The sequence below is a fragment of the Plodia interpunctella genome, chromosome 3 (assembly GCF_027563975.2).
Source record: "Plodia interpunctella isolate USDA-ARS_2022_Savannah chromosome 3, ilPloInte3.2, whole genome shotgun sequence".
Lineage (NCBI taxonomy): Eukaryota > Metazoa > Arthropoda > Insecta > Lepidoptera > Pyralidae > Plodia > Plodia interpunctella.
This window is the reverse complement of record NC_071296.1, coordinates 4,558,428-4,586,246: the sequence shown is the minus strand read 5'-3', so window position 1 is coordinate 4,586,246 and position 27,819 is coordinate 4,558,428. Positions and strand designations below refer to the sequence as shown.

The 27,819-nt window shown below is 34.2% G+C and overlaps 1 protein-coding gene across 1 annotated transcript; it reads right to left on the bottom strand.

Annotated features, from left to right (window-relative positions):
- Positions 1–46: 46 nt before the first annotated feature.
- On the bottom strand, positions 47–27,578 carry Hs3st-A (Heparan sulfate 3-O sulfotransferase-A). Its single transcript, XM_053769693.2, has 9 exons — positions 27,316–27,578; positions 10,032–10,064; positions 9,015–9,275; positions 8,242–8,410; positions 6,315–6,458; positions 5,596–5,811; positions 5,091–5,317; positions 4,597–4,754; positions 47–2,967 (listed from the first exon to the last, which is right to left on the bottom strand). Exons 3-9 carry the CDS (start codon positions 9,110–9,112, stop codon positions 2,762–2,764), a joined length of 1,218 nt encoding a protein of 405 aa, XP_053625668.1. The 5' UTR covers positions 9,113–9,275; positions 10,032–10,064; positions 27,316–27,578; the 3' UTR covers positions 47–2,761.
- Between the last annotated feature and the right edge of the window lie 241 nt (positions 27,579–27,819).

Below are 27,819 nucleotides of genomic sequence, written 5' to 3'. Positions count from 1 at the left end.
ATGTGCTGTAAACTAATAAAAATAAAAGATTTACAAAAAACACACATTGCTGTTTCATATTTTATTGAAGATGTAGGTACATACAATTAACTTATAGAAACAAATTTTAGAAGATATTTACAAGGATTGTAGGTAACATTAAGATTTAGATACATAATACTTCGTAAAATGGTTTAGTGTGATCATAGGCATCTCTAATAACATCAAACTAAAGTATATCACAAAAATGTAAGTACAGTAATAATGATAGTCAAATTAACAATAATTATAAAATATAGAAACATTATTTTTTTTAATAACTTACTTAAATTATAATAACTATAAAAATTATTGCCCTAATAAAAACTTCAACTACCTCATGACCGTGCACAACATTTAACAGTGATTAAAATTATCTATGAACTACTGAATTATTCTAAACAAATAAACTTTATGGATTTGTACCTAACTTATTAAATTAGAGTCTTAAACATTAAAAACTTAACTACAATTTATTAAAATTTGATATGCTTGATATTCTTGTAGTTAATGCAAGTCGTCAAAACTTTTTATTTTATCACAAATGGTTAAAAAATGATTGTTGAAATCGATAAATTAAGATTGTGTTGATATGATTTATGCCAGAGTAGCGTAAGCTCGTCAAAGATGATTATAATGAATGGTATTATAACAAAGTTGATAAATTTTTAGCACCAATGTAAAATATGATATGTGACCTATTCTTATATATTCATAACAAAAATGTTCTTATTCACATAACCGCTATTTGTATAAATAACATGTATAAACCTAAATATTTCACTCTTTATTTGACCTTTTTGATAATTAATTATAAATATGCAAATAATTTAAAATACTAAGTGCTTTATACATTTGAAATTTTGACAACTTGCATCAAAAATTAGCAGCGTGTGCTTTAAGTCTATATGTACCGATTGTATTATAGTAGACTGACATCATAAAATTACATCGTACCTAATATATATCGGAACTATAAAACATATAAATATTCGTTGACTCTGAAATTTTGAATTGGAAGCAAATACTACGCAAAGGGATCCTCCCAAAATTCGAGTTTAAAATGCCTTCTTACGGAACTAAAACCATTAGCCTGGCTCCGACCGATGACGCCTCTTGTATACCTATGGACATTTTATGCTAGATAGGTATTACTTAGTCTTATATAACTAACTCTTCAGTCTTGGACGTTACACTTAAATAGAATACTCTAAAACCCGCGTCGAATTCATATCTCTCCATTTAAATAATGTTAGAATCGGTGTTACACTCAAAAGCATGACATACAAAAGTGTAATTCAGAGTTCTTTATATTTACTTCGATAAAACTTCATATTAATATAACTAGATCATATGATCCGTCGAGATATCCATCCTTTTGAAGTAGACATGCGAAGCTCTTCATATAGGTACTCTTTTGTATGCACGACTGTAATTAACATTTGCCAACTCACATCAATTTATAATACAGAAAAAGATTGCGAGAAATTGGAATTGATGAACACACATATTCCCAATTTGTTGAAAACTTTAACGCTTGAATGGCTCCTACAAAATAATGTTCAACAATTCAACCACTAAGTTTTAAAGATCCAATTTGTAAGTTTCAATTGAAATGCTGAAAATTTTTCTAAGAGTCGAGAAAATCACATCCACTAACAACAAAATACACATATAACACCGTCACATCATCAAATCACAACATCTAAAAAGAGGAAGCAAAAATGTACAACATTCATTCAATCTTTTAGAAATTATTTTTAATGATAATGTCAAGACGCTTATATCTAATTAAATAATAATTACTAGGTCCTATAACAGAAATGATCACAATCAGTTAATATATCCAATCTGTGTACCAAACTGGATAAATGTAAAAGGTTGCACGTAATACTTAATTATAAATATATAAAAATATATTGCTCAGGATTGCGGTGGGTCGGTCTATCAAATCAGTGCGTAATAATTATTATGAATTAAATCTATTACTTAATAACGTAGTTACCAAAAGATTTTCAAGTATAACAAAGTGTAAAATAAGTATATTCAAATTATTTCTTTCAATTTACTGGTTGTTCCCTTTCAATTTCTATGTCAAAATGATACAATTGTCTAATTTTATGATTATAACTGAACTTTACGGAATAGTTATTATTTTTGTGTAAATATAATTGATAATAACTATAAATAAATAATTTTAGTGATCTATTCTATAATATCCTATATGTATACATAAACGATTTTAAAAAACTTACGAGCTAAAGATATGTTTTATTGATATGTGTAAATTACATTGATATGTATTCGATCACAACAATTTAATTAATCCATGGTTGCTGTCTGGCCTGCTAGTCTGAAAATACCGTGAATACAGATATATGGTCGACGTATAGAGATAAATACATATATCTATATGTATTTATCTCTGACTATATTTAAAAATTAAGTCTGAAAATACGTTCAGAAACAACCTTATTCTAATGCTTATTTCAACCTTTGCCTCTTCATTTACCTACTTATTATTTCTTTACTTTTTATTATTGGTAAAAGAAAAATAAAGTATTGTTAACAAAACATGAATAGAACATATTAACACATTGAATAAAAACAATTTCGGTTACAGTTGCAACACATTTTTAGACCAATAAATTGGTAAAATTCTAGGGATTCGACCCCAATTTTCCATCGTTAAAATATGCGGCAATATATCTGTATTCACTTTAGTTTTCCTTTTAGTTAGTTACTAGTCTTCAGGCCATCCGAGATCCTCGCCGACGAGGTCATAGAACCTCTGATTGTGCTGGACAAAGAATTTACGTAATTTGGTAACCACTGCGGGATCCACCCGAGGATGTTTACGACCTTTCGTCTCTCGGAGACACTTATCCGTCGTGTCGTTCCGCAAGCAGTAGAATCCTTTGGTTTCGTTGAAGTAGAAGTTCTTTCTACCTGTTTGGAAATACAACGGGATAATAAGGTACTCGTGTGATTGGACTAGATGATGTCTATTGGTTACGCTATATATAATACTAGATACGTTCCGTGGCTTTGCTCCCGTTGGAATTTCGGTATAAAAAGTACCCTATGTGTTATTCGAGGTTATATTCTACCCGTGTACAAAATTTCATAAAAATCCGCCCAGTAAATTTTGCGTAAAAGAGTAACAAACATAAACGCATACACCCACACAAATTTTCTCATTTGTAATGTTAGAAGGATAGGCGTGCGTAATTGCGTATCGTGACGTTGATGTCTAGAATTGGTCCACTTCACATCATGAGAGAATAAGATACTCCTGCGTCTGAACTAGAAAATATGTCGATGCCCAATCCTTCATCATAAAAACATTCATTAGGTAATTCTCATTGGAATTAAGTTTCATGGACATTGATAATTTTGGACATACTACAGATCGATACATATCATTATATGTATCGATGTGTAGTACCAAATTAAGAAAATAATAATACCAATTTAGATTGGAACAATGCAATAGTTTTGATAGTGCCTATATCGATTTCCATAACAATTTAGTAAAAGTTTACAACGGTTTAATGGTTCGCAGCCGAGCCATGACCTTGAAAATGGCCTATACCCAACATATAAATATTACCTAAAATACATAAATTCCACTAAACATATTTGAATAATTTGTACAATTCGTGTTAGTATTATGGAGCTATTGCCCGTTAAGCCACATTAACTGGAATTAATCGAAAATTGAACACAAATTACGACAGAATGTCCTATTGTGATGAAACTAATTGGGTCATCGTGCAGTAGATTTTGTGCTCTTGTCTTTTTAATGTCGGCAAATATTTTTGGTAAATAATTTTAGACACAAAAAATACTTTTTTGCTTTTTAATTAAGCTACTTTGGGATATGGGTATTCTATCATGGTTTTTTCTAGCTAACTTAAAAGACTGGTAGTAATAAGACGTACCTAACCGTACAAATTATAAGGCTAACTATAAGGATTTTTAAAACGGACATGAGAACATTTCAATTGTTTTACTACTAATAATATTATTACATAAAATTAACTAATTGAGATGGCAATCAATGGCTTCAGTTGGAATAATATGAATGTATTTTTGTCACTAATCTATATAGTGACAAATATACATTACATAAAATTAACTAATTATTTTATTACATAAAATTAACTAATTGAGATGGCAATCAATGGCTTAAGTTGGAATAATATGAATGTATTTTTGTCACTATATGGATTAGTGACAAAAATACATTCATATTATTCATATTATTATTCCAACTTAAGCCATTGATTGCCATCTCAATTAGTTAATTTTATGTAATAATATTATTCTTATAATAATGTTATTATATAATTTAATTTTAAATCCTTACATATTATAAAACCAAGTGCTCTGCCACATCTGTCTGTCTATCTGTCTGTTCGCGATAAACTAAAAAACTACTGCACGGATTTTCATGCGGCTTTCACCAATAGATAATGTGGTTCCCGAGGAAGGTTTAGGTGTATAATTTATTATATTTTTACCCGAGCGAAGCGGGGACGGGCCGCTAGTCCTCATATAAAATTGTTTTCTTACCTATTTTGTGTTCAAGTCCGAGAAACTTCTCGATGCGTCGGAGTTGCGGCACCGGATCTTCGATCAGCAGATCTCCGTTCACCACCAGGATCTGTTCCCGTGGGAACACCTCCAGCCAGCGGTGGAGGTACGCGTGGTATAGGGATATTGCTATAGGCCTGGGAACAGTGTCACTTTTCAACATCTGCATCGACTATCCTAATGTGTATTGGTAGCGGGAATAATAGGAGAAGAATAATATCAGCTGTTACAGTATCCGGAACAATTTAATCGAAGAAGCAGGTAGTACAAAATTAGGAATTCAAATATATAACATTTCTTATATATTGTGTTCTGCTATTGTCGATGGAACACTTTTGATTGTGGACTGGCCTGATGTCGATGGTACTACGAAGCAACACATTTCGTGTTAGAAATGGGTCCACTCAGTGGTATCACTATGAACTGCTAAAAAGTCAACATTACAAAGATAAACATTATTATCTTTAAATTACCTGTAGGCGATATTAATGGAGCCATCAGGAGAAATAGCCAGGTGTTCAAACGGCTTAGCTGCATCTGTCACTGGATGGCCGGGCACTGGTAACTGAGGCTGCGCAGGCGCAGAGGGCGTTGCTCTACTCCGAAGCTGAGTGTAGTCGGATATAGCTCTAGTTACTGGCTCTCTTACGATAAGTAGCAAACGAACTGAAGAATTCATTGCCCGCACTCTTTCCGGTACCTAAAAATTGTGTGTAAAAATGTTCGAAATACAGCAAACTGAATTGAATTGAAATGAATTGTGAAAAACAATTCATTTGTAATGCTCCAAATTAATCATTCAAGAATACCTTAGCAAATACAGGTTCAACATAATACAACTGTTCCATTAAATATTTACCACTAGATTGTTATGATTTTCCGTTCAAAGCATACACGTTTTCATTGAGTAAATTGTGTTTGCAAACTAAAATCAATATTATTATATTAATAGTAATACTATTAATGTCATGTTCTTACCTCAGGAGTAACAAAATAACTGGGACTTTTTTCAATGGTTATCTGTCCTTTGAAAGATAACGGCATTTTGCTTCTGTACCATTCCAGCCCAAGCGCATAATTCTCGTCTCGATCGAAGAAGTGAACCTCTCCCGAAGCCTTCTGGACCATTGGATGTAGATAAAGCATTTCTAGAAGAGCCCGTGTGCCACATTTTCTTACACCAACGATCAAAGCCTACAAAAAAGTGAATAGATTTGAAATACAACTCACATTTCATGATGTATCTACAATATCTGTATTTCGAAAGTATATTTGAAAATGGGTTTTAAATCCTGTCTGTCTTAATATTGTGAAGGGTAAAATTGGCTACTTCATTTCGATTGTATACGAAGAAAATATTTTTTTGTCAGTAACTTCACGCTTACTAAATTGATGTTCGAATGTAAATGAGACATGTTCAGATTGAAAAACTAAATCATTGCCAGTCATTGTCTTGTGTGGTGAGTATTATTGCGATGGTGCTTTCTTGACTATGTAAACTTACGATTCTCATTGGCTTAGGATTGCTATGGGAAATTGTGATGTATATTGCCTGCTCAGTCGTCCCGCTGGCCTAGGGGGCTGTAGTCAATTCTTCAACGCCATCGGGTGGTTAATGGCGCGGCTGCTCTCCTGACTCTGCAATATCTTGCGGTCCTCATTGGCTTAGACTTGTCGGAAGCTTTGGTGTATGTTACCTGCGGCAATCGTCTCGTCGGTCTGGGCGGCCTCGGCGGCCGCAGTCGCTTCCTCAGAGCCATCGGGTGGTTGATGGTGCGGCTGCTCTCCTGGCTCTGCAAGATCTTGCGGTTCTCATTCGCAGCCGATGCTAAACTTGCCGCCTATTGGAATATCAATACTAACTATATTCAGTTTCTGAGAAAATAAGAAAAACTGGATGTTCAATTTAGTATTTTTTTCATACAACTAACTTACTGTTAGTTGCTAGACTTATAATTAATAGGCTTTGCAAATTATTTAAATTGTTTGATTATTTGAGAAGCCGATCAAAATATTTTCAATGTGAAATATATTATACAAAATAGCTGAATTTTGTCTATGACGTCAGTTTTCAATAAATGTCTTTCGTAAAAACCCTTCTCCGTAAAAATGTTCCCGTTTTATTTTCCGTGAACGATACGCTACGTGACCTAGAGTAAACTCGCAACCTTTCGGTATTGTATGTACGCTTAATAACCTTGTAGGGGTACAAGGTTTCGAGTAGTGTATAACTACCATAGCATTTACAGAAACATTCCAATCAACTGTAATTGGCTAGTTTATAACGGTATCGACCAATAAGATCTCGTATTCATGTTTTATACCTTCGGTTGCTTATTTTGGCTTATTTATACGTTTTACAATAACATTTACTTACCTACTATGATTGTAGTCGTATTGAAGATAATGATGATGAAAAATCGTATAATTGTAGCTCCTACCATTAACCAAAATAGTTAATCATAACTATCTACAAAAACGGTCAAATGAGTCGAAGTTGTAAATAACATGGATATTTTTAATAGAATATGTGAAAATTTCTTGTATTTTTCATAGACTAATGGAGTCACAGGTAATAGTAGTCTATAATTATCTACAAAAAAATATTTTTTACAACTACAACTTAAAAATTGAAAAATACTTTTACTAATTGTAAAATAACTAGGCAACATATGTACCATTCAAAAAGTTATCTATCTAGGTACCTATATCTTTCTCAAAATATATTTACGATTTTAAAAGTAGACTTGTCAAGTTATGAATAAGTAAAGCTATGGGATTTACTTATTATGAATTCCAAGATTTCAATCAACAAAAGAAATCAATACGAGCATTTGAAGTTATGAGAAATCTTTGCCTTTTTAAACAATATATGAATTTTTATATGTATTTTAAAATAAGACTGCAGGCTAAGCAGTAAACAACTTGACTACAAAACGTGATAACAAAACTGAATTTTCCGCTAGTGGCCGCCACCAGCGATGTAAGGTCTGATAAAGTCTGCTATTACTCAAGCTGCATATCATGCAATCACTTGGACTTGTGTAGTAGCCCTACAATTTGCGAGACAGCTAGTAAGTACTACAACCTGGTTCCCTGGGCTTGGCAGCCACGCCTCAAGAAAACACGCAGTGTCGATGACCCCTGGGGAACTTTACAGCTATATAATCTGTGTCTGAAGACGTCGAACGTAGCGTGTATCGCTTTGAATAATCTGTGTTAAATGCACTCATCGAACGCGAATCAGTGATCGTTGAGTAGGTTGTAGCAATTTCCAGATTCTTGGAAATTAGTTTCTCATTTTCCTCCTTGCATCTTTATTGTTACTAAGTACGATATTAGTTACAGCGCTCTTGAGTATGAAATATGTGGACGGATTAGAGTTTTCCGAAAACGCACTGTATTTAAACGTCAAGTGTGAACATAGGTTAGAAGTGCTGAAGCAGGAAAAATATCCCGTAAAAATGCTGAACTGATAAACAGTAAATTTTGCCTGATGGAGTTTTTAAACTTTCGCATTTCTAATATTTATCATTATGTCCTCCTGACATATCCGCTACCGACAAATCTTTATGGCTTCGTAAATCGTGTAATATTAGTGGGATAATAGTGTTGTCAAGTTACCTGTATGCTATAGAGCGCGCTGTCATAGAGCACATGGAAGGTGAGGAAGAGTGACAGCAAGGTGACGGAGAGGAGGGCCGCGGCGAGCTTGGGCCGCGACACTCCCACCACCAGCACGCAGTCCGCCAGCTCGCCCTGCGCCGGCCGGAAGGACGAGCGCGGCAACCATCTGCAACGAGGCCGTAGGAATGAAGGGCATAGTATTAGCAACCATATTAGAACTGAATGCCATAGCAACTATACGAGTATATAATAAGAAGGAAAGTGTACCCTGAGCTCCGACACTCAATGGTTTAGGAAGAAACCGGGAAAAAGCTCAGATGAGCACACCTTACCTTACCTCACGTCGCTCTGGCTTCTGTTAAATCTGAAAAACCGCACGGTGAGGCGGCGCGGCATGGCGCGGCTGGTGTAGTGTTTAAATCGCCTAAGATATGCTTACTTAGCTATGGGTTTATTTTCGTTCTTTCTGGGTAAAAACTGAGAAATATTGTGCGTAAACCCAAAGTGAGAAGTACTCTGAATGTCTAGAAGACAAATATATGTATCTGCGACCGCCATAGATAAAAGAAATATATATGCCGCGACCACGCTGTCATGTACCTGCCGTCAAATATCTTAGAACCTGGCCTAATGAATTAATTTATGAAAGTTTATTGATAAGTCACATGGACTCAAATTTTATTAGTAAAGCTTATAAACTGATATCACTTGTTGGTATGAACCTCATGAATTAAAAAAAAAATATTTCAGTTCTTGAACCTGGTACTCACAGAATGTCAAGTGGCAACGACTGCGAGCAGCTCCTATAGGTCGCCTCCTGGCGATGCTTGATGGGAGGCGTCTGACTCATCTGCTCCCGCGACGCCATGCGGCCATTGACCTCGCGCCACTAGATCGTCATACTAGGAACCGCCATGACGCCATTCATTAGATCATTGTAAAGTAGCTCATGTCTAACGGTTGCACATCACAGACATCGCTACATAACTTGGGGGGTTTAATCCTCATTTTGTAAATCGTCTTAAATGCACCTGAAATAAGCCATAAATTTAAAAATGCTTTGTGATTTCACTCATCCGTTCCATTTAACACACGAGAGACATCACAAAGCACTTTCATAACCGAACCATCCTCTGTTACTGAAAGATAAGACTTTTCAAACCCGATTGCCGGGTTCAGAAATTTGTGTTCAATCAGATTTATGTTATTATATGTATGTAGGTAAGTACTATTTATTATTCATCCCTTAACTACATACACTGCAAGGTCGTTGAGACGTCAGCAACTTAAATAAGAAAGGATCGTGCTAAGTCCCCTTAATATTAATATATGTAGTTGAGTGTTCATAGCGCTAAAGCTTAAAAAATCCCTTCCCTAGTAAAATTAATACATACACTTTTTTAATCCCCGACGCAAAAAGAGGGGTGTTATAAGTTTGACCGCTAAGTGTGTCTATGTGTCTGTGTACGTGGCACCGTAGCTCATCAACGAGTGACCGATTTGGATGCGGTTTTTTGATTTAATAGCTAATCTTTATGTGGTAGTTCTTAGATATGTTTGATGAAAATCGATTCAGCCGTTCAAAAGTTGTAGAGAAATGAATATTGAATGTCGGGGTTTTTCTAACAAATAAACTTATTCTATAGATATCTTTGAAATTACATTACTCAAATCTCCTGTTAAAACTTTGGAACACGCCTCATATAAATGAAATTGGTATATTTATTAAAATACATAGGTAGTAACTAACTACCACTTTGCGTAGACTACACAACACACAGACATACCATTTTAATAATTTCTGTACGACGTTCCCAAACCTGTAACAAATAAAAGTTGAATTAAAAATAAGGGATATTGGTTATTTATAAAGTATATTTGATACATCATAATTTTAATGTAAGTCATTATTAGTTGAAGAGTTAAACCATTGATTAGTTTTCATGAAGGCTATAATTTTAGCTTTGAATTAAGTAGTTTAAAATTTTATAATAGTTTTTGATAAAAATCTCAGAAAAACTATTTTAAACTATTTGAAATAATAATTAACATTTTTCACCGATCGTGGGCTAACACTTTATATATATCTCACGGTGTCCCAACTGAGCGACTGAACGCTTTACATTGTGACGCGATGTGATGCGGCGCATTACCTGGGGAGCTACCATGAAACATAAAACACGTTGTACGTCATTACGACCATCCATACAGTCTTATCTTTTTTATACACGACCAGAGGTTTATTAACATTGATAGAAAAATTAGATACCTTTATGTATTTTTTGAAATTGAAACAGGAATATAAAAGAATATTAGAAAATATATATATATTTTTTATGTTCTGAAGTTTATTTTTAATCAGGATCGTGGCAAGTGGAAAGCTCGAGCCTCTATCTACCCCCGAAACAGACGTGATAATATGTCAGAGGGCTTAGTGGGGTTTGCATTTCATTTCTCACCAAATAAGACGCAGCGAACCAATCACATTGCGCCATTGTGACGCAACGACAACCACACTGAAATGTGATTGGTTCGATGTGTCTCACTTCGAATCGATTTGATGGTGAGATGTAAATAGCAAATTTGCACTAAACCCTCTGTATGAATGTAGCTGAAGTTAAAGACGTCAAGTCATGCTTCTACAGTCTCAGGCAGATCCTATTGCAATATCCTAAATATTTATTCTAATAAACTACTACGATAACCTATTTTGGAGTGTGTTGAGTGGAAAATTGTGAATGAAGGCTCTTCCTTGTTTTAATAATTAATTTCTAATCTCAATAAGCTTAATAACAAGGTCTGTAACGATGTACTATAATGTTATGGCACATCTCGGTGGAATTCCTACACGTGCGTACAATAATATGCTATATAAGTAATATTATATGGGCTTAACGGTATATAAAGGATTAAATAATTAATTCAATATTTTATAATAATGTTTTATTTTTCCATGTCAAATTAACATATTTAAAAATAATAATGAGAACGAGAGAGGCCCTGTTTAATTGGTCCCGCCTTCTCCCGCCTGGCTCAGGCAGAAGGGTTAAACCCAAGAAATGCTGTCAAGGACGAAATGCGTGCCAATGGTCTGACAACCAGGGATGCCGACGACTGTGCGAAGTTTTGGGAAAGCGTGCCTGTGTTTTGTTTTTTTGTTTGTAATGTAATAAACTCAAAACTTCTGGATCAATTTTGATGAAATTTAGCACTGAGATAGACGAAACGTACACGTAGATAAACGGAGTAACAAAGGCTACTAGGCTTTTTTTATGGTTTTACTCGAGCGAAGCCGGGACGGGCAACCTAGTCTAGGATTTAACTACGAGTTGGTACAAAAAAATCTCATCGCTCGAATTTTACTACTAACAAGAAACATTCACGTGCCGTTTTTACGACATTTTACGGTTGTTTGGTGAAATAAGTTCACCCATGCCTTTGTACTAGCTGTATTAAGACCGCAAAGCACGGGCTTAACAATCGGTTTTGTTGGGAAGGGAGATTAAGATATATATACATTTGCTATCGTAGGTTGTTTTGTTAGTTCTTTTTATTTAACCCCGCTATTTTCTTAAAGTAATTTTCTTTAAATTTAATTAAAGTAAGTAAAAACACTATTGCACTAAAAACAAGATGAAATTTTAGCAAGATAAAAGGAAAATTGACAATAGGCGGCCTTATCGCTACTGCAATCTCTTCCGGGTTACCTTGGGGAAAGGAGATATGAATATAGCAACGGTGGTGCTATGAGTGAATGAAAAAAAGAATGTCGTTTGTGTAAATACATTGTAATCCTATCCTATTAATATTATAAAACTATGGGAGTGAGTGAGGATGTTTATTACTAAAACCCATAAATTTGCTGGACGGGTTTCGATAAAATTTGGTACATAAAACTTGGAATATCACTTCTTCCTTTTCATTAAAAAATCCTTCTAGAGCTGTGCGGTGCTAGTTCATCTAAATATTTGTTACACACAATATAAAATGTATTATTAGGCATGTATTATTTTTTATATTGATAGATCATAGATTATGTCTTGTCGCAAATCCGACTAGTTTCGTAGCATCACGTAGCGTTGTCGTAGCAGTAGCTACGAGTTTATTCTTCTAGTAAAAGTGACACTTCGTAGAACGTCTACGAAACCATTATTGGTACTCAGAATTCGCATAAATCGGAAAATTGTTTTTAGTTATCTTCAACGTTCTACATTTTATTTAAATAGCAATATTAACAGATTATTTTTTCGAGAGCCTTCGGGTGCGCAACGAGTTAATCAATACAGGAGGGTTGTCTTTGCGTAAATGTAAACTGTATCAAGGAAGAGGTTATTTGCAGCCAAAATTTGAAATACATCGTTATTACACCTGTCTCCATTCATTACTCATTCGCTTCAAATGTCCCACTACCGGCCCATTAGCGGGTGATTAATGGAAGCCTACCTTGTTAATAGAATTTCACTTCCCCTTCCCGACACCAAGGTCTTCTGTTCAAATTAAACATTCGAATTTGCATTCCGCCGTAAAAACAATCTTGCTTGTACCACATAAAGTGGTTTTTACGACTGCGCGTAGAAACACTTCTGTGTTTAAATTAGCTCTCCTTTAGAATAGAGACTTTTCATGCTTGGTAGATACCTGTTTACATAAATACTACTAAATTCGAACACAAAAGTCATTTCATTCCTAACCTTCAGACGTAATTGTGTCCCAAAAGGGCTTCAATAATAACGATCTACTTTAAAGTTCAAAGAAATATTCATTATCTTCGAGTTACCTTAAAACATTGGAAATCGTAAGTACCTATTGGGTCTTGAAATTCGAGGAAATACAAACGAAATTGGTTTTGCCAAGGCTTCTTTGATTTTTAACAGTTTCTTTTTATCAAATAAATAAAGAAAATTGATATTTTAGGAAGATATACACTAAGGTTTATGCTATCATTAGGATGGTTATATTTTTGAAATTTTGTTGTAAATCGGGTAAACAGACCTACACAACTAATTATTGTTAAGCATTATTAGAAATTATAATGTATCAAAAAAAAAAACTTAAGAGATTAGGTACAATCAGATTTAAAAAAATACTTAAATCGCATTAATTCGTATTCAGTTCCGCGTATTTCCTTGTTGCACTTGCAACACAGCCTTGAATGCTTTAAAAATATACTGTGATTATGTGCAATAACTAAATTAGTTAACCGGAATGTTGCATTTAAAAGTCATGAAGCGTGCACAGAAGATTTTGATATTGTGGCCGGGGGAGGTAAAGGCCAGGTCAAGGTCAGGTCAAGGCTGGAATGCAGTGCCCGTATTAATATAGCATGTGGGACCGCCAATCGCGACGTATAGCTATTTCAACGCGAGGCCGCTCCGCTCAAATTATATCAGGCAGCCTTCACCTTTGCAACACAGCATTTTTAGATTATGATGAGATCTCGTTTCTGCTGGATGTTATAGGTAGATAAATATAATGTATATTCCTTTCCCGCTTAGTTCCGAGGTGAGTAGACAGCATCCATATTAGCCAATCATAATAATCAATCGACGAACACCCTAAATAAGGGAGTAAACCAGAGAAACATTGTTTGGAAGATAACCTAATAGTTATAGAAAAACATTGGGTAATAGAATTTACTGAAATAAATTTTAGTTCTTCGAGACACTTGGACTAGACATAGACCTTATCTAATCTGATTAAAGCATTCAGATTGACTATCGCAGATACAAAGTCATATAAAAAAATACCTAAATTATATCAATATTCAACAACGTATGTTATTCTAATGAATAGTTATGAACGTGTCATAAAACTTACAATAATTCATAATATTAACATACCTAAAATTCATAATATTTTTGGTAAATCAATATAATTTATACCTTATATTTCATGTAAGCACAAGCGCAAAATAAATAGCAATATTAACGGAATAATGTGCATTATTGTAACTAAAACATTAATTGGCTTTCACTTCTGAATGTATTATTCAGCGATTTTAGCACCTAATTTATAAGCTTTACATTAAAATGAAGTTTAAAAATTCATCTCAATTTTATTTATTACTTCATTAGTTGTTCGTTATCAATTAATTCTCTTCATAGTTGTATTCCTCATGACTGAGGGGCGTGGTCATTACATGGAATGAAATACACGTAACAACTTTCTTGGCATTATTAATGGAGTGGCTTGTTATTGCCTTCTCAATTTCAGACACAAGTCAATAATCAACAAGTTTTCACGTTTCCTTATGATGTTTTTCCTTCACCGGAAGCAAGTGGTGGTCGATGAAAACTACTATACATGAGTCAGATTGGTATACAAACTTCATGTGGCACGAGTAGGATTCGAATCCACAAACCTTTCGATCCACAGGCGGGGGTCTTAACCATTACAACACCACCGCAATTATTAATTCTAGACCATCTAATATATAATATTCCATTTATATATATTTTTTTACATGCTTTTTTAGCTTAGTCTGTACATTAATTTGAACGGTACCAGCATTCATACAGAAATTAGACTTTCATAGGTACTTTTTGACATCATATTTTTAATCATAAGTACATCCATTACCTACCTACCCATATATATAGGCACAGGTAAGTATAAATATTGTTATTACTATATAATAGATCCGAAGTATAATTTAGCAATCTAGATTCAACTGTAATTTTCTCCTGGGTTATTTATTGGTGGCTCGGTACGGTAACACATTCAGGGACATTTACCTTACCATTATTTTTTGCTATTTGCTTATTGTAGGCAAAAATAAACGTGAAAATGTGCTTCTAATAAAGAAAAAAATTTATCGACAAATACTTCAATTAAAAAAACTTAAACTACAACAACTTGATTTAAAACACAAAACTTAATTTAAGGTACAAAACTTGATTTAAATTTTATTGGTATTGAACTCGTATTGTGCAATGTTTTAGTGGAGTGCACAATGTGGAGCGAGACACGGCCACTGGGAAAACCACAAATGTGCTGGTCTTGCAAGATGGCCCAAGGTAACCAAGCTGGCTGAATAAACATAAGGAGGTCTACACCCGTGAGGAAGAAAGGGCGAAGAAGAGTGAGATAAAAGTAAATGTCTAATCCACTATATAACCAATAAATGAAATGGTAGCAAATAAGTACTGAAAACAAGTTTCAAAATCAGTATAATGCTTTGTACGGTGTCTTCAGTCCAATAAGCTACTTACTAGCTATTATATAAGTATGAGTTCAAAGGTTACGGCGACCATGTAGCATGAGTTATCATTGCCACGGTGATTACTTACATAGGTGGGTCGCATGCCTGTTTGTCTGCTAGTATAGAAAATACAAGACAAATTTGTTCAAAATCTGAATATTGAAAGTGCAAACAATATTCAATATATATAAATGACATATTGTAAGTACCACAAGGATGTAAAGCCAGAATATTCTGATATTCGGATAGCGCAGTTAATGTTAGCTAATTAAAGAAAGAAATTGGCCCAGGGTTTTACGGTCAATCATAAAACGGCCTTTAAAGCGAAACATAAAAGCATACTTACGTACAATTTTATGTGAGTCAGATATTTTATTTACGAATTAAATTTGTTTACAGTACGCCGATTTGGCCTTAATTTTACGATTTTCAGAAATATTACGATACTCAATACTTTTTCCTGAATAATTGGATATATGAGTTTTAGTGTAGGTATAAAAGGTAACTTACAAAATCCTATCATAGATTGCACTAATCCGAAATCTTTTCAAGAAAATATAAACAAATCTCTTACAAACGAACAAACAAAAAATATGAAAAATAAAAATTTCATTGTGAATCCATTTTATTTTCAACTTTTTACTGCAGAGCAATGAAATTAAATTTTATTACGTGCCCGAGTATACTGCGAAGTTCATAAAATAAAGTCGGTAAAGCGAATTTAAAAAAATCCTGATTAATTGCTTTTGATTATAAATGCTTTTTGTCTATGAAAAATTTAAATAAAAGTAATAAAAAGGAAGAAAAAGAACATCATAAATTTCAGTCCTTCTTAACAAACGTCCCTACTTTAATTTAATAATGAAATAGTAAGGACTTGGGAGCTAGCCAGCCGAATACCATTGTAAAATGGGGTAGAAAACTTTCATTTCTACGTTGGTTTTTATGCAATTCTCTGAGGAAAATATACGAGCTTGTTTTCATAACTGGCACTGTAACATTTTGCGAATAAATACAGCAAAACGTGGCGTGCCATACTTGTAATTTAGATTGAGGCCAGGAGCTAACGTTTTGCATGTCCTTGCACTGACATTTCGTGATGTAAGTATGCAAAACTATAATAAAAATATGAGTTTAAGGTAATAATTGTCGTAACGTGGTAAAGAATACTCGCTTGGAAACTACCATGTTCAACTTTTGTTATGTTCCCCAGTTGTATAACTATGCGATATTAATAACATTACAAAAACAATTCATTAGATGATGATAAAAAACGAAACAATTATAGATTTGAATAGTAAGTTTTTTCACTCAATAGAGTGAAACAACGACATAAATAGTATTTATGCGCTGCTTTTGAATCAATTACAAGTCAAGTCAAAAGCTAGAATCAAGGTTAACTATAAAATTTGTAATAATTTGAGCGGCAGCGGCTTCCCCTTTGTCGCCTGAGGATCCAAGGCATTGTCATGGAAAGTCTGTATTCAGTTGAGTGGGAGCCCAAAGGTCGCCCTCCATGTATCTCTTCGAGGGTCGAGGCACCTTTGTATAACAAAAATAGGGACGCTACCTTTTCCTTCGCCGTCGAATTTGTCGAGTAGTTTTAGGATAAGTATCTATTTAAATCGCTTTTATGTAATCTTTTAAATATTTGAAATTGACATTAGATGTTACGATTTGTGGCTTTAAAATTGATATTTGATGTTACGATTTAGTGCAAAAAAACATGCTAAGTAGCTTATCAAACATTTTAACGTAATTTTTTCTTGAGAAACTTTTCCGAAGTTATATAACTATGAATAAACCATTTTATTTTGTTAGAAAAAATATTCTAGAAAACATATCACAATTTTAGGACTATTATCTATGAGGTGATGTCGATACCGCTCAAATTATCGATACCCGCAATAAAGTGGTGCATGAAATAAAGATACTTCCTATCTTCATCACATAACTTGCCACGATAGCTCCCATAACCGTAAAAGTAAGATTTAACCCCAGAATCGTGGAGCACTTGGCGAAATTATAAATGACTTGCTGTTGCCCTCATATATAGTCCTATGTTTAAGGCGGTGGTGGTTTAGTATTTCAGAAATGTGCCTGTAATCGAAAGGCCCCAGGTTCAGTTACTACTGGTGCCATAAGTGTTTGTAAACCGATAGTCATCAATATAAAGTTATGCTCAGGCACTTAGTAAAAAAAAAAAACTGTTGTCTGCACGAATCCGAGATTTAAATCAATACTTATATCGGACATTACTTGAAGAGGCGCGGGTGATTAAACATCTACTTAAATTCAAATTTCCCATTATTTTATCCCAAAAAAGTAACATAATTACCAAAAAATAAAAACTGCATGCTGCATGCTGAAACTGAAATTTTATTTTTTAAATTCGCTATCAGTTTTTGGACCTGATTGTCAGCTCGAGCGCACCACCAAGCGCTGTTTGCAGAATTTCAGAAAACGAGTGGAATCAGAGCTTTCTATTCAGAATTCCTGATCTGAACCCAGATTGGAACTGTCAGTGTACGGTCGCTTTGGAACATTTATAAACCTTGTTCAGTTTTCGCTTGGGAAATAGTAGATACCATGTATGCCACGTTTGGAATTAAAGAATTATTTTTATATTTGTCTAAAATCTTACATTAACAAAAATAATATATTTTCTCTTACATCGAATGTGTTAATAAAAATAAATTTATCATAGTCTCCGAATACAAGTACCGAATGCGATTACAAGATGTTATGAACAAGGCTAAGAGTAACACTCCTTTGTAAAAAGTAGCGAATAGGTAAACATTTATGTACATGGCTGCAAAGCTAAAGGAATATAGAATAGTAGTAGATAAAGCTACGACGGGCTATGGCCCGTGAGGTTTGTTCTAGTTATTACCATAAAGTACGGAAGTCATAAAGTGAGCCCTCACGAAATTCAGCCGTCGATAACAGGGCAAATATACAAATTAACAGTCTCTTATTAGAAATAAAGGGTGACTTTCCTTAATTTTTGAATTCTGGATTAAAAAAAAATACTACAGAAAAAGTTATTCGCCAAAATAAAGTCCTTCTTGAATTGTCCCAATTACATTTAATATTAGGGTCAGTTTGTTTTATTTTTCCTTCTCCGTACCTAACTAGTCTTGTAGACGAAAGCAGAGATTTATTAGCCGCTTCATTTGTGCTCAAAATGCCCGGTGAAATCTAAACCATCTCATCATAGGTACTGGCTGAAATTGAGTTCACAATGTTAACATAGATTAAAAATAAAAACGTTCATAACAAACGTACTACCACGGAATTAGTAGGTACCTATAGTACCTACTAATTCTAGGCGTACTACATATTATTGACATAATATTTTTAAAGCAAGAGGAAATAGCAAACACACGACGACTGGAGAGGCGCGGCACTAGCGCCAACATGCATTTAAAGGTTGTTTTAACATAACCACGTATTCTTTGGCGGTTTGCAGTTGCCTTTATTTATGGGCTTATCTTTATAAGTTACAAATACACAAATAAAGCTTTAACAGTTTTGTAATTTTATGAGATTACTTGACTGAACTGACATTGCGAAATCAGTCATGTTTTTAACTGTGGCATAGTAAATATTAGTTGGTACATGGTACATATTGTTTGTTATTGTTGAAGTCAAGTTCTGATTCGCCCCATGGAGTAGTCATTCATCACGAGTATATTGACCTATCAGTAAGGCTTGTTCACCTGCTGATATCGCACGGACAATTTCATTCGTATCGGAATTGGCAACCAAACAGCCGTTTATGCATACAATGATAGATTAATTATTAGCAACGGCATTAACAACGGCTATTCTCAAATTGGTATCACACAAATATTGAGCATGTTAAGCATGTTGAGTATTGTAAAGTACGTCCTTAAGTACCAAGTCTGTCATTTTAATTAAAATATTCGCTCTGAATACTCGGAAATAGAATTATTATTTTAAGATGACTTAATCGATTGTTGCTATGATTTAATGTTTGTTCAATTCAAAATTAAATGTAAATGGGAACTTTCTAATTCTAATAGTTATAAAACAGAGAAAAGTCGAACTTTATTTTACGTACAGTGCACGGTTCTTCACATAACATTTTCGCAAATACGCGAAGCAAACATGTGAGTAAAGTATTGTACACACTTAAGTGGTTTTCAATGACAACAGCGCGAGATGTGACGCCATGAGATGTGTAATCGGCTTTTCTTCCAGCGTCACAGCAAACAGAACAGAAATACCTTTTTTTATCCGACAGTTTGTAATATGTTTTTGGAGACGGAACTTTAATGCCTCGAGCAACTCTGAGAAATGTTTTTTATGTCTAGAGCGGGGAAATTGGACAAATTGAATTTTGAATTTCGCTTCAATGTCTAGAACGTTGTGGAAAGAATACAGAGATCAAGTAGGGCGAAAAATTGGTGTTATTTGAAGCAATATTAGCATTATGCATATTTTAGCTATGAAACGTTTAAGTTTTACAAAGGCAATGTAATACCTACCTAGTTGACTTTGACATAAAAGCTGACGGGTTAAAGTAGTTTCTACATGTAATTTGCCATTATTGTGTGTTCACGAACACTTTGATGCGTTAGAATTGTTGTTTCAAACTAAAACAAAAGGCAAATGGAATCAAAACCTAAAATGAATTTCAGTTAACTGAAACTCTAGTAATTACGAGAAATAACACTGAACTCGACAAAAATCGATCGAGGCGTTTGAACTTGTTATTTTTCCATTAATTCAACGATCGATAACTCAATATTCGAAGGTTCATTCCCTTAAGGATTTTCATTCGACATGGCATTAAAACGATCTTGAAAATGTCGATTAATTTATTCCTATTGGAAAAAAATATATGTTATTCTGTTTTAGGTGTAATTCCTTTTGTTCATAGTAAAAACTTATATTAAAATAGAGCAGCCCATCCCAGCCTTTTTTTATGTTTAAATAAATCGGTTTTGATTTAAAAATACGTTGAAGTTCAAGAAATTACACAATGGATTTGTTGAAAAAGAAATTAGGTAAGTTAATTACTTAAAAATTTATCAACCTGCTAGCCTGGAAACTGTAAAACTAACCGTAACTTTGATTTAGATTTCTTTTTATTTCATATTTCTGAAACTAGGTCATAAATGAAGATTTGATAGAAGCCGTGGTAGAGAGTAGGCAGTAAATCAACTTGTTATAAAGAATTCACGACTTCGACACGACGAATTTCCTATTGCAGCTGAACAAATCTACATTCGATGGAGGAACTCGGCCCGAATGGGAATTTAAAGTAGTTTTATGCACTAAAACGAATAACTTGGTAGGTAAACGTTTCTTTGTAACATTTTTTATGTATCAGGCCATGCGATTTCCGCCTGATTTTGGTAGAATTGGCGCAAAACATGGAATAAAACTGCCGTTCTACATGTCTCTTTCTTGAATTGATTTTTATTCGAAAGAAATTATTATAAACAGACAAAAGGGAAACCCAAAAGTACTAATTTGATGTCCTCAAAGATGATATGGGTGTCAATGAAATCCCAAAGAATGTGCGACTTGGAGAAGAAAAGTACGAAAGTGTGCGTCGCTGTGCTCCGATCCTCTATTCCTGAGAAAGAAACCGAAAATTTGCTAAGATGAGAGAGACAGAAAAAAGCGTTTTTGCTTATTTGATATGAACTGATGCTTAGCTGATATTGCACTAGATACTTTTATCTAACTAGATTTTTCGAAAATCCTAGTAGAGTGGCAGATGGACACACAATTGAATTAAAGCATCCATCACAAAGCGTATCGATAGAGTAACATTTCAAGTACGGTGAATTCAGCTCAGGACCTTGACCTTATTCGGAGATGTTGCGTCATACCTCCGTATTTTAAACCTGTTCCTCATCTATCATTCAGGGAACTAGCAGAGTACAATACGAATTCCGTCAAATGAACTAACAAGAGAAATTTATGTAATTAATTTGAATTAGACTTACATATGATAAATAATATTAGCATATTTAGCTAATGGTTAAAATGAGAAATTCTTGCATATATATATAGAATGTAATTGGCTTCTCCGGAACGGCTCTTAGGATTATTACAATCTCTTGTATTCAACTAGTTTATTATTAAAATTGATCTAAATAATTAGTTATAAGAAAAGTTCGAACTGTCCCCTCTTCGTTGAGAGATCAAAGATCATCCTCTTCAAGAAATTAAAGATTTTTCGGATCTGTCTCCGTCAGGAGATAAAGCAGGATGACAAATCCAATATATTCACCGTTTGCGTTGAGATGTTTTAAGTAGCCGATTTTCATAATTTTTCAGTGCGTCATAAATTATAGCGTTAATGTAGCTATGGGGGCCCAGTGATAAAGATCTTCCGCCTGTGATCGAAAGGTCCCAGGTTCGAATCCTATTCGCTTTTCATAGACCACTACTTGCTTCCGGTGAAGGGAAATCTGCATATCGGTGAACAGTTTGGTTCACTGGTGTGTACCCGACTAACTCTACTAGATGGCGGGTAGGTAGTAGTCTTGTCATATGCGTTTTACGCGACTTGAATAAAATCCACTACGTTAATTAAAATTTTATAAAATACCGTTGAATTTACTAAATACTTAACGTTACAAGTTGCTGTCAATAGACTGAATGATGAGTTAATGTGGGCAAATTAATAAATACTCTCACCGCAGCCACAGATTATACTCGTATAATACTTCCAGTACCGCAGTTCATGGAAAATTATGTTTTAAGTGCATCTATCATCTAAAAAACCACGTTTTGTAACAAAGATTTCATAAATAATACAACTCGATGTGGCTTCAACCGATTTTATCTTAGAAATTGACGGGTACTGTACTAACTTAATAGTAAGGTCGAGTAATACTTGATAAAGAGTTTCCATTTGATGTTTTATCTAATGGTGACATCAGTAAGGGACAGGTCCTATATGATGGGACAATACTGATAACGACGAGGTCAGGTGATAGTGATCGACGTGAATGTGACAATTCTTAGACTTCACTTATTTCGCCTGAAAAGGTACCACGGGACATATATTATAACAAGTTATTGTACTTTTTTCAATATGTTTTCTAAAGTTTTTCTTCGGTGTCTGCCACTACAGGTACGTTTTTAGCCCTCGGCGCAAAAAGTAGGGTGTTATTTATTATTCCAATACATACATGTCATGTTAATTATCATGAATCATGATTATTAATTCATTCGCAGCGATACATCTAATACACATACAATTGTGTGTAATTTGGTGTTTTTTTACTAATTTGGTTTGCCAGATCTAGAGGTACATGACGTTGTATGAATTGCAATAACGGATTTGAAAAGCTTATTTAGGTGAGTGGCGCAATAATTTCTATTGTGCCCTCATTTGCATTCAGCCAACGCTCACAATAATTTTGATCCAACTCGCCTTTGTCGTAAAAATTAATTATAGAAATTTGTTTTTCTGTACGGGGCAATGTAGTAATTATCTACTATATTTTTATTTCTTTTTTTGTTGATCATCTAATACACGCATGGTTTGAATTCCTTTTATGATACAGAAATACGGTATTAGTTCATTCCAAAAATGTTATCCGTCATTTTTTTGCACTACTTTACGATACGATATACTATAGTGATAGTCGTTCAACACGTTAAATGAATAATAACAACATTAGGACAAGAGTGTTAACCAAAAAATCGTAAATACATAATAACAATTATTATAGCGTACATAAAAAATAGTTTGTAATATGTTAACGGATTTATGCGTAGTATTAGTATCAGACGATGCAACTGCAACGGGTCATTAGTTGCCGAGCTGTGAATGCAGGCGTATTGTTTGCGAGTGAGTGCACGTGGTTAACTCGTCACACTGCGAGAGGCCACTACAACCAGCCGAGCGCTGGCACTCTCCACTCACTCAAATCATTAATAAACGGGCCTCTATTCAGACACGGTCTCACTACAACTATTGAGCTACACTTATCGCAGGAGTCCGTTTCGTGATTCAAAATATCCATTAGTTTTTTGTTTTAATAATTATTTGCGTCACAAATCAAATATGAACGTGTGTTCTGTGTACTACATAAAAAGCAAATAAATAGCTTAGTGCATAACTCCGATTTTCATAAAAAAAGCGAAATCATACTTTAAGATAAAGTTATTATCGCACTTTACAAAATTTGACAAAACGAAACAAATCATACTTTTTTTAAAATAACAGAGTAATTCTTTATCACTCGATAGATAAATATAAAGTAACACGAACGAAGTATCGGCAACGTAAATTGAAATTGTTTGGCCTGTGTAGTTTCCTCTGGATGATTTGCATCAAGAATTCTCTTGCAATCCTCCGTCTTCATTGTGAACTATTGAAAAATTTATTCGTAAAACTTAGACGTCTTTTTACTTGGGAAGTTTAGTTTGCTTTGCGCTCCAGAAAGTTTAAATCAAGATTACAGAGTTTGACTGCGATTCTGGGCGTCGCTCGGGCGACCGAGATAACGCATTCTCTTTGAGCTGACCCTCCTGAGGAAATTAGGAAATTATTTTATCCTATGTAAAGTCGTGCTTTTATTCAATGTTAAGATTTCCGATAAATCAGGTGTTTTGGAAGGAAGTCACGAAAATTAAAAAGATACATCCTCAGAAATCACTATTACTTGTATGTATTTTTATTTTTTGGAAGTACATAAGAGAAAGTTTTTTTAAATTTGTATTTGTGCAATATTTGAGAAAATAAAATAAAATTTATAAATGTAGGCTTACCATGACAACCGAATAAAAACATCGACAAAAAATAGGCTTCAATATTTTTCGATTAATTAGGTACTTTTTAAAATTTTGTTTCTGCAAATAACTGTCCACATTCCAGGCAAATAAATTTGAATTAGAGCTATGGATTCATACATTTTGCAGCGGCAATATATCACTGTACAGTGATGGTGGAAATTCAAATTTATGGCTGGGCGATCCCAATTACAATGGGACGTGAAAAATTCAACCTGTATAAGAGAAGTGCTTGTAATTTGTGAGGCGTCGGCATCGCCCGAATAATTCAATATTCACAAAGGGCGAAACAAACTTCAGAGTTCTTAATGGGGTGGAGGCGTTAAAGATTGAGAACAGCTGGCTCCGCCGGTGCACGCGGACAATACAACACAATTTAACTAATACAATGAAATCCTTCTGGAGTATATTTGTTTTGGGACTAATAAAGGGTACATTATAATTACATGGTGTTGTTCAATTAGAAACCTGTGTGTGCATGCTGTTTTCTTAAAATATATTAAAGTTATTTGTTTTGTAACAGAGGTTACAATCAATTTCCAGAAAATAAGCAATATTTTTTGACTATTTTTCTCAAATTACTATTGAAATATGTACTTATGAAGTTAATTATAAAAGAAGGTCATAATTCAGAACTTATCTACGGAAATAATTTAAAATGACATACTATTATGAGCAGTTTAATTAAATAGAGCGAGGCAACCCTTTATTTCATTAACCCCTCTTGATTAATGCACTGGCCAAGGCCGGGGGGCGGTGCACATTTGTAAAAGGTCATACTCTAAATATAACACTATCTCGCTCACATCTGAGCGTTTTCTCGGTTTCTTCCGCAGCCATTGATCGTTGGATGCTAGCCATGGCTCGCTTTCATTTTTCCATCCCTAGTTGTCAAACCATCCGCATTCTGCACGTATATCATCCTTGCCGACATCAAGCCTGTACTTCTGGTTTTGTTCAGAGCAAGGCCAGACATTCGTTCTTTACGTAATTTGTCAGTCTACACAAGACGTAAAAGCGCAGGCGGCACTCCCGGAGTTTAACATGTCACGGACATGAAGACTGCCGCGAATGTTCGAGAACATCTGATTATAGTATACTATAAAATGAGCTACGCAATTTTGCTAGCTAATTATTTTTAATGGTTTCTTCTCAGGTAAACTTCGTGCGGCATATTCGTCGAACAGTAAATTTCTTATGTTTAAATATTTTAAATATTTTTTTATTATAAATATGTTTTAGTTCTTTGTACAAGATTTATTTTAGTTCTTTTAAAGCAAAAGTTACATTAAAATTTTATATTTTTTAAATGATAAATTTACTTTATTCTCAAGGAATTTTATTACCTCTTTGTTGGGTTTTTTGGGTTGTATTGAGTACGTATGTATAAATAAGTGTGCACTGTATCGGGTGATTCATACCTCATACATAATAATCATATATAATGTAATGTGGTTGTACAACATATTAAATATTATAACCTATGTAATACGAGACTATACAAACTATGTTGTTTGATAGATCTGTCAAAAACTTAGATCACATCTTTCAACAATACTATGTATCTGTAACTGTCATGGAATTGAGGGGTTATTTTGTTTTACAGTTGATATAATGAAGTGCTTGATAAATATGTATGTTTGCAATATGATTGTGTCAGACAAGTTTAGGACGAAAATCCGTAATTTATCCAAAGATATTTTTATTTTAAAACCTTTTGAAGTTTATTTTCAAGCGTGTTTATACATAAATATATATATTTTTAAATATACTGATGAATATTATGGTGACTTAAATTCTGTTTTATTTTTTATAATAGCAGTTTACTAAATCTCAGAAAAATAATTAACGTATCAAATTTTGTGGCCACAATGAGCCGAAATACAGTACAATCTCATATGAACGTAATGCGCGTGTTGCATGTCGCCATTATCACGGTAACAAGATTAAATTACCCGCGCAAAATTATCAAAGTGCTCGACATACAATTCATTACTTTAATACTAAATGCTCAAATTCAACAACTTCATAATAACGCCCCTCAATTAAGTGTTTTCAGCTTGATAAGAATAATAACAATCTTTATACACCACCATACCGGTGAAGGAAATCATCGTGAGGAAACCTGCACCTTGGTTGATCATTAACTTGTGTGTGAAATGAAGAAGACGTTGGTAAACCACTCCATTAGTCGTGCCAAGAAATTTGGTGTGCGTTTAATTTCACGTAATGACCACGACCCTCAGCCATCAACAATACGACTATAAAGAAGAAGATTCACTACCAAGTTACATGTGTAGTACAATTTTTTGCAACTATTCCTGAACTGTTTCATTTATCAGTGATCCTTCCTTCGAAAACTAAAACCATATTACACAACGCTCCAAAATAATAAAAAGGTGTGTAATCGGGACTACAATACATCTCTACCGATTATCTTACTTCTTATGTTTTCAAGAAAAGTTTTTTGTATATGTGGATGATGGATAATTAAATGAAAGTAAGTATTTTTGAAAAATAATCTTACAAATCATCGCAGGTGGAAAATTAAATGCAAAGTTAAAACTATAAGAACTCTACATTAAAATAAAATATACTTTTATTATATTAAATAATAGAAGTATATTTGATTAGAAAAGTACTCTTCATATGTTATAACTAAAAGTGTTGGTAATACTCTAAAAGCTCTTATAATATAAGAAAAGATAAATAACAGTCGAGAATGACACTAATTGCTACGGTTACTACGAGCCACTACGAGCCGCTACGAGATGCTACGAGCCGCTACGAGATGCTACGAGCCGCTACGCCCGCCGTAGCTCACCTCGTAGACCTGGTCATTGGACTACGTGCGCTCTCTTGTAAAAATCTACGCCATAATAACCTTTATTAGCTTAATTTTAATTTCAGAGTTCACCTTCCGTATTTTGTAATTTATTACCAGATTAAAATCTTTTATCGAGATTGTACGTAATAATATGTTTACTTTATAAGCGACCTTATGTGCTACGACCCAAGGATTCCCTATAATCCATTAGGTTTTGAATGACATTAAGAAATTTCATATTCATAAAACTTACCTCCCGAACAGCCGCCTCAAGAACTGCAAGCCAGCATTGACACTCACATGACACAACAAATCGTCTTACAAGTTCTATCACCGGCGTTTAGTTCGAGCACTTTAAGTATGCAAGTTGTTTAAATGTTGTTAATAGTGTAGAGGTTAGTATGATATGGAGAGCGATTTGTTATTAGAAAATTGGCGGGTGTTGGAGTCGCAAGGCTAGGGACGTGCGGCTCGTGCGGCGGGCGGCTGTCGACTGAGCGGGCGCGGGCGGCGCGCGCTCCCCGCCGGTCGATATACGCGGCAGAATAAACACGCCGTACTGAGAGTAGCAGTGTTGCCAGCTCCGCGCCCTACTCTCGGTGTTGCCGTCTAAAATGTTTGCCGCGGTTTGTATCTCCAGCGAAGCCTCCACTCGGGAATTCTTATGCGAATCGCTTCCAGACTCACAAATAGGCGTCGTTATGAAATATGATAGAGCATTTTCTGAGTCCGCGATACTTTTAAAAATGTTTCCGAT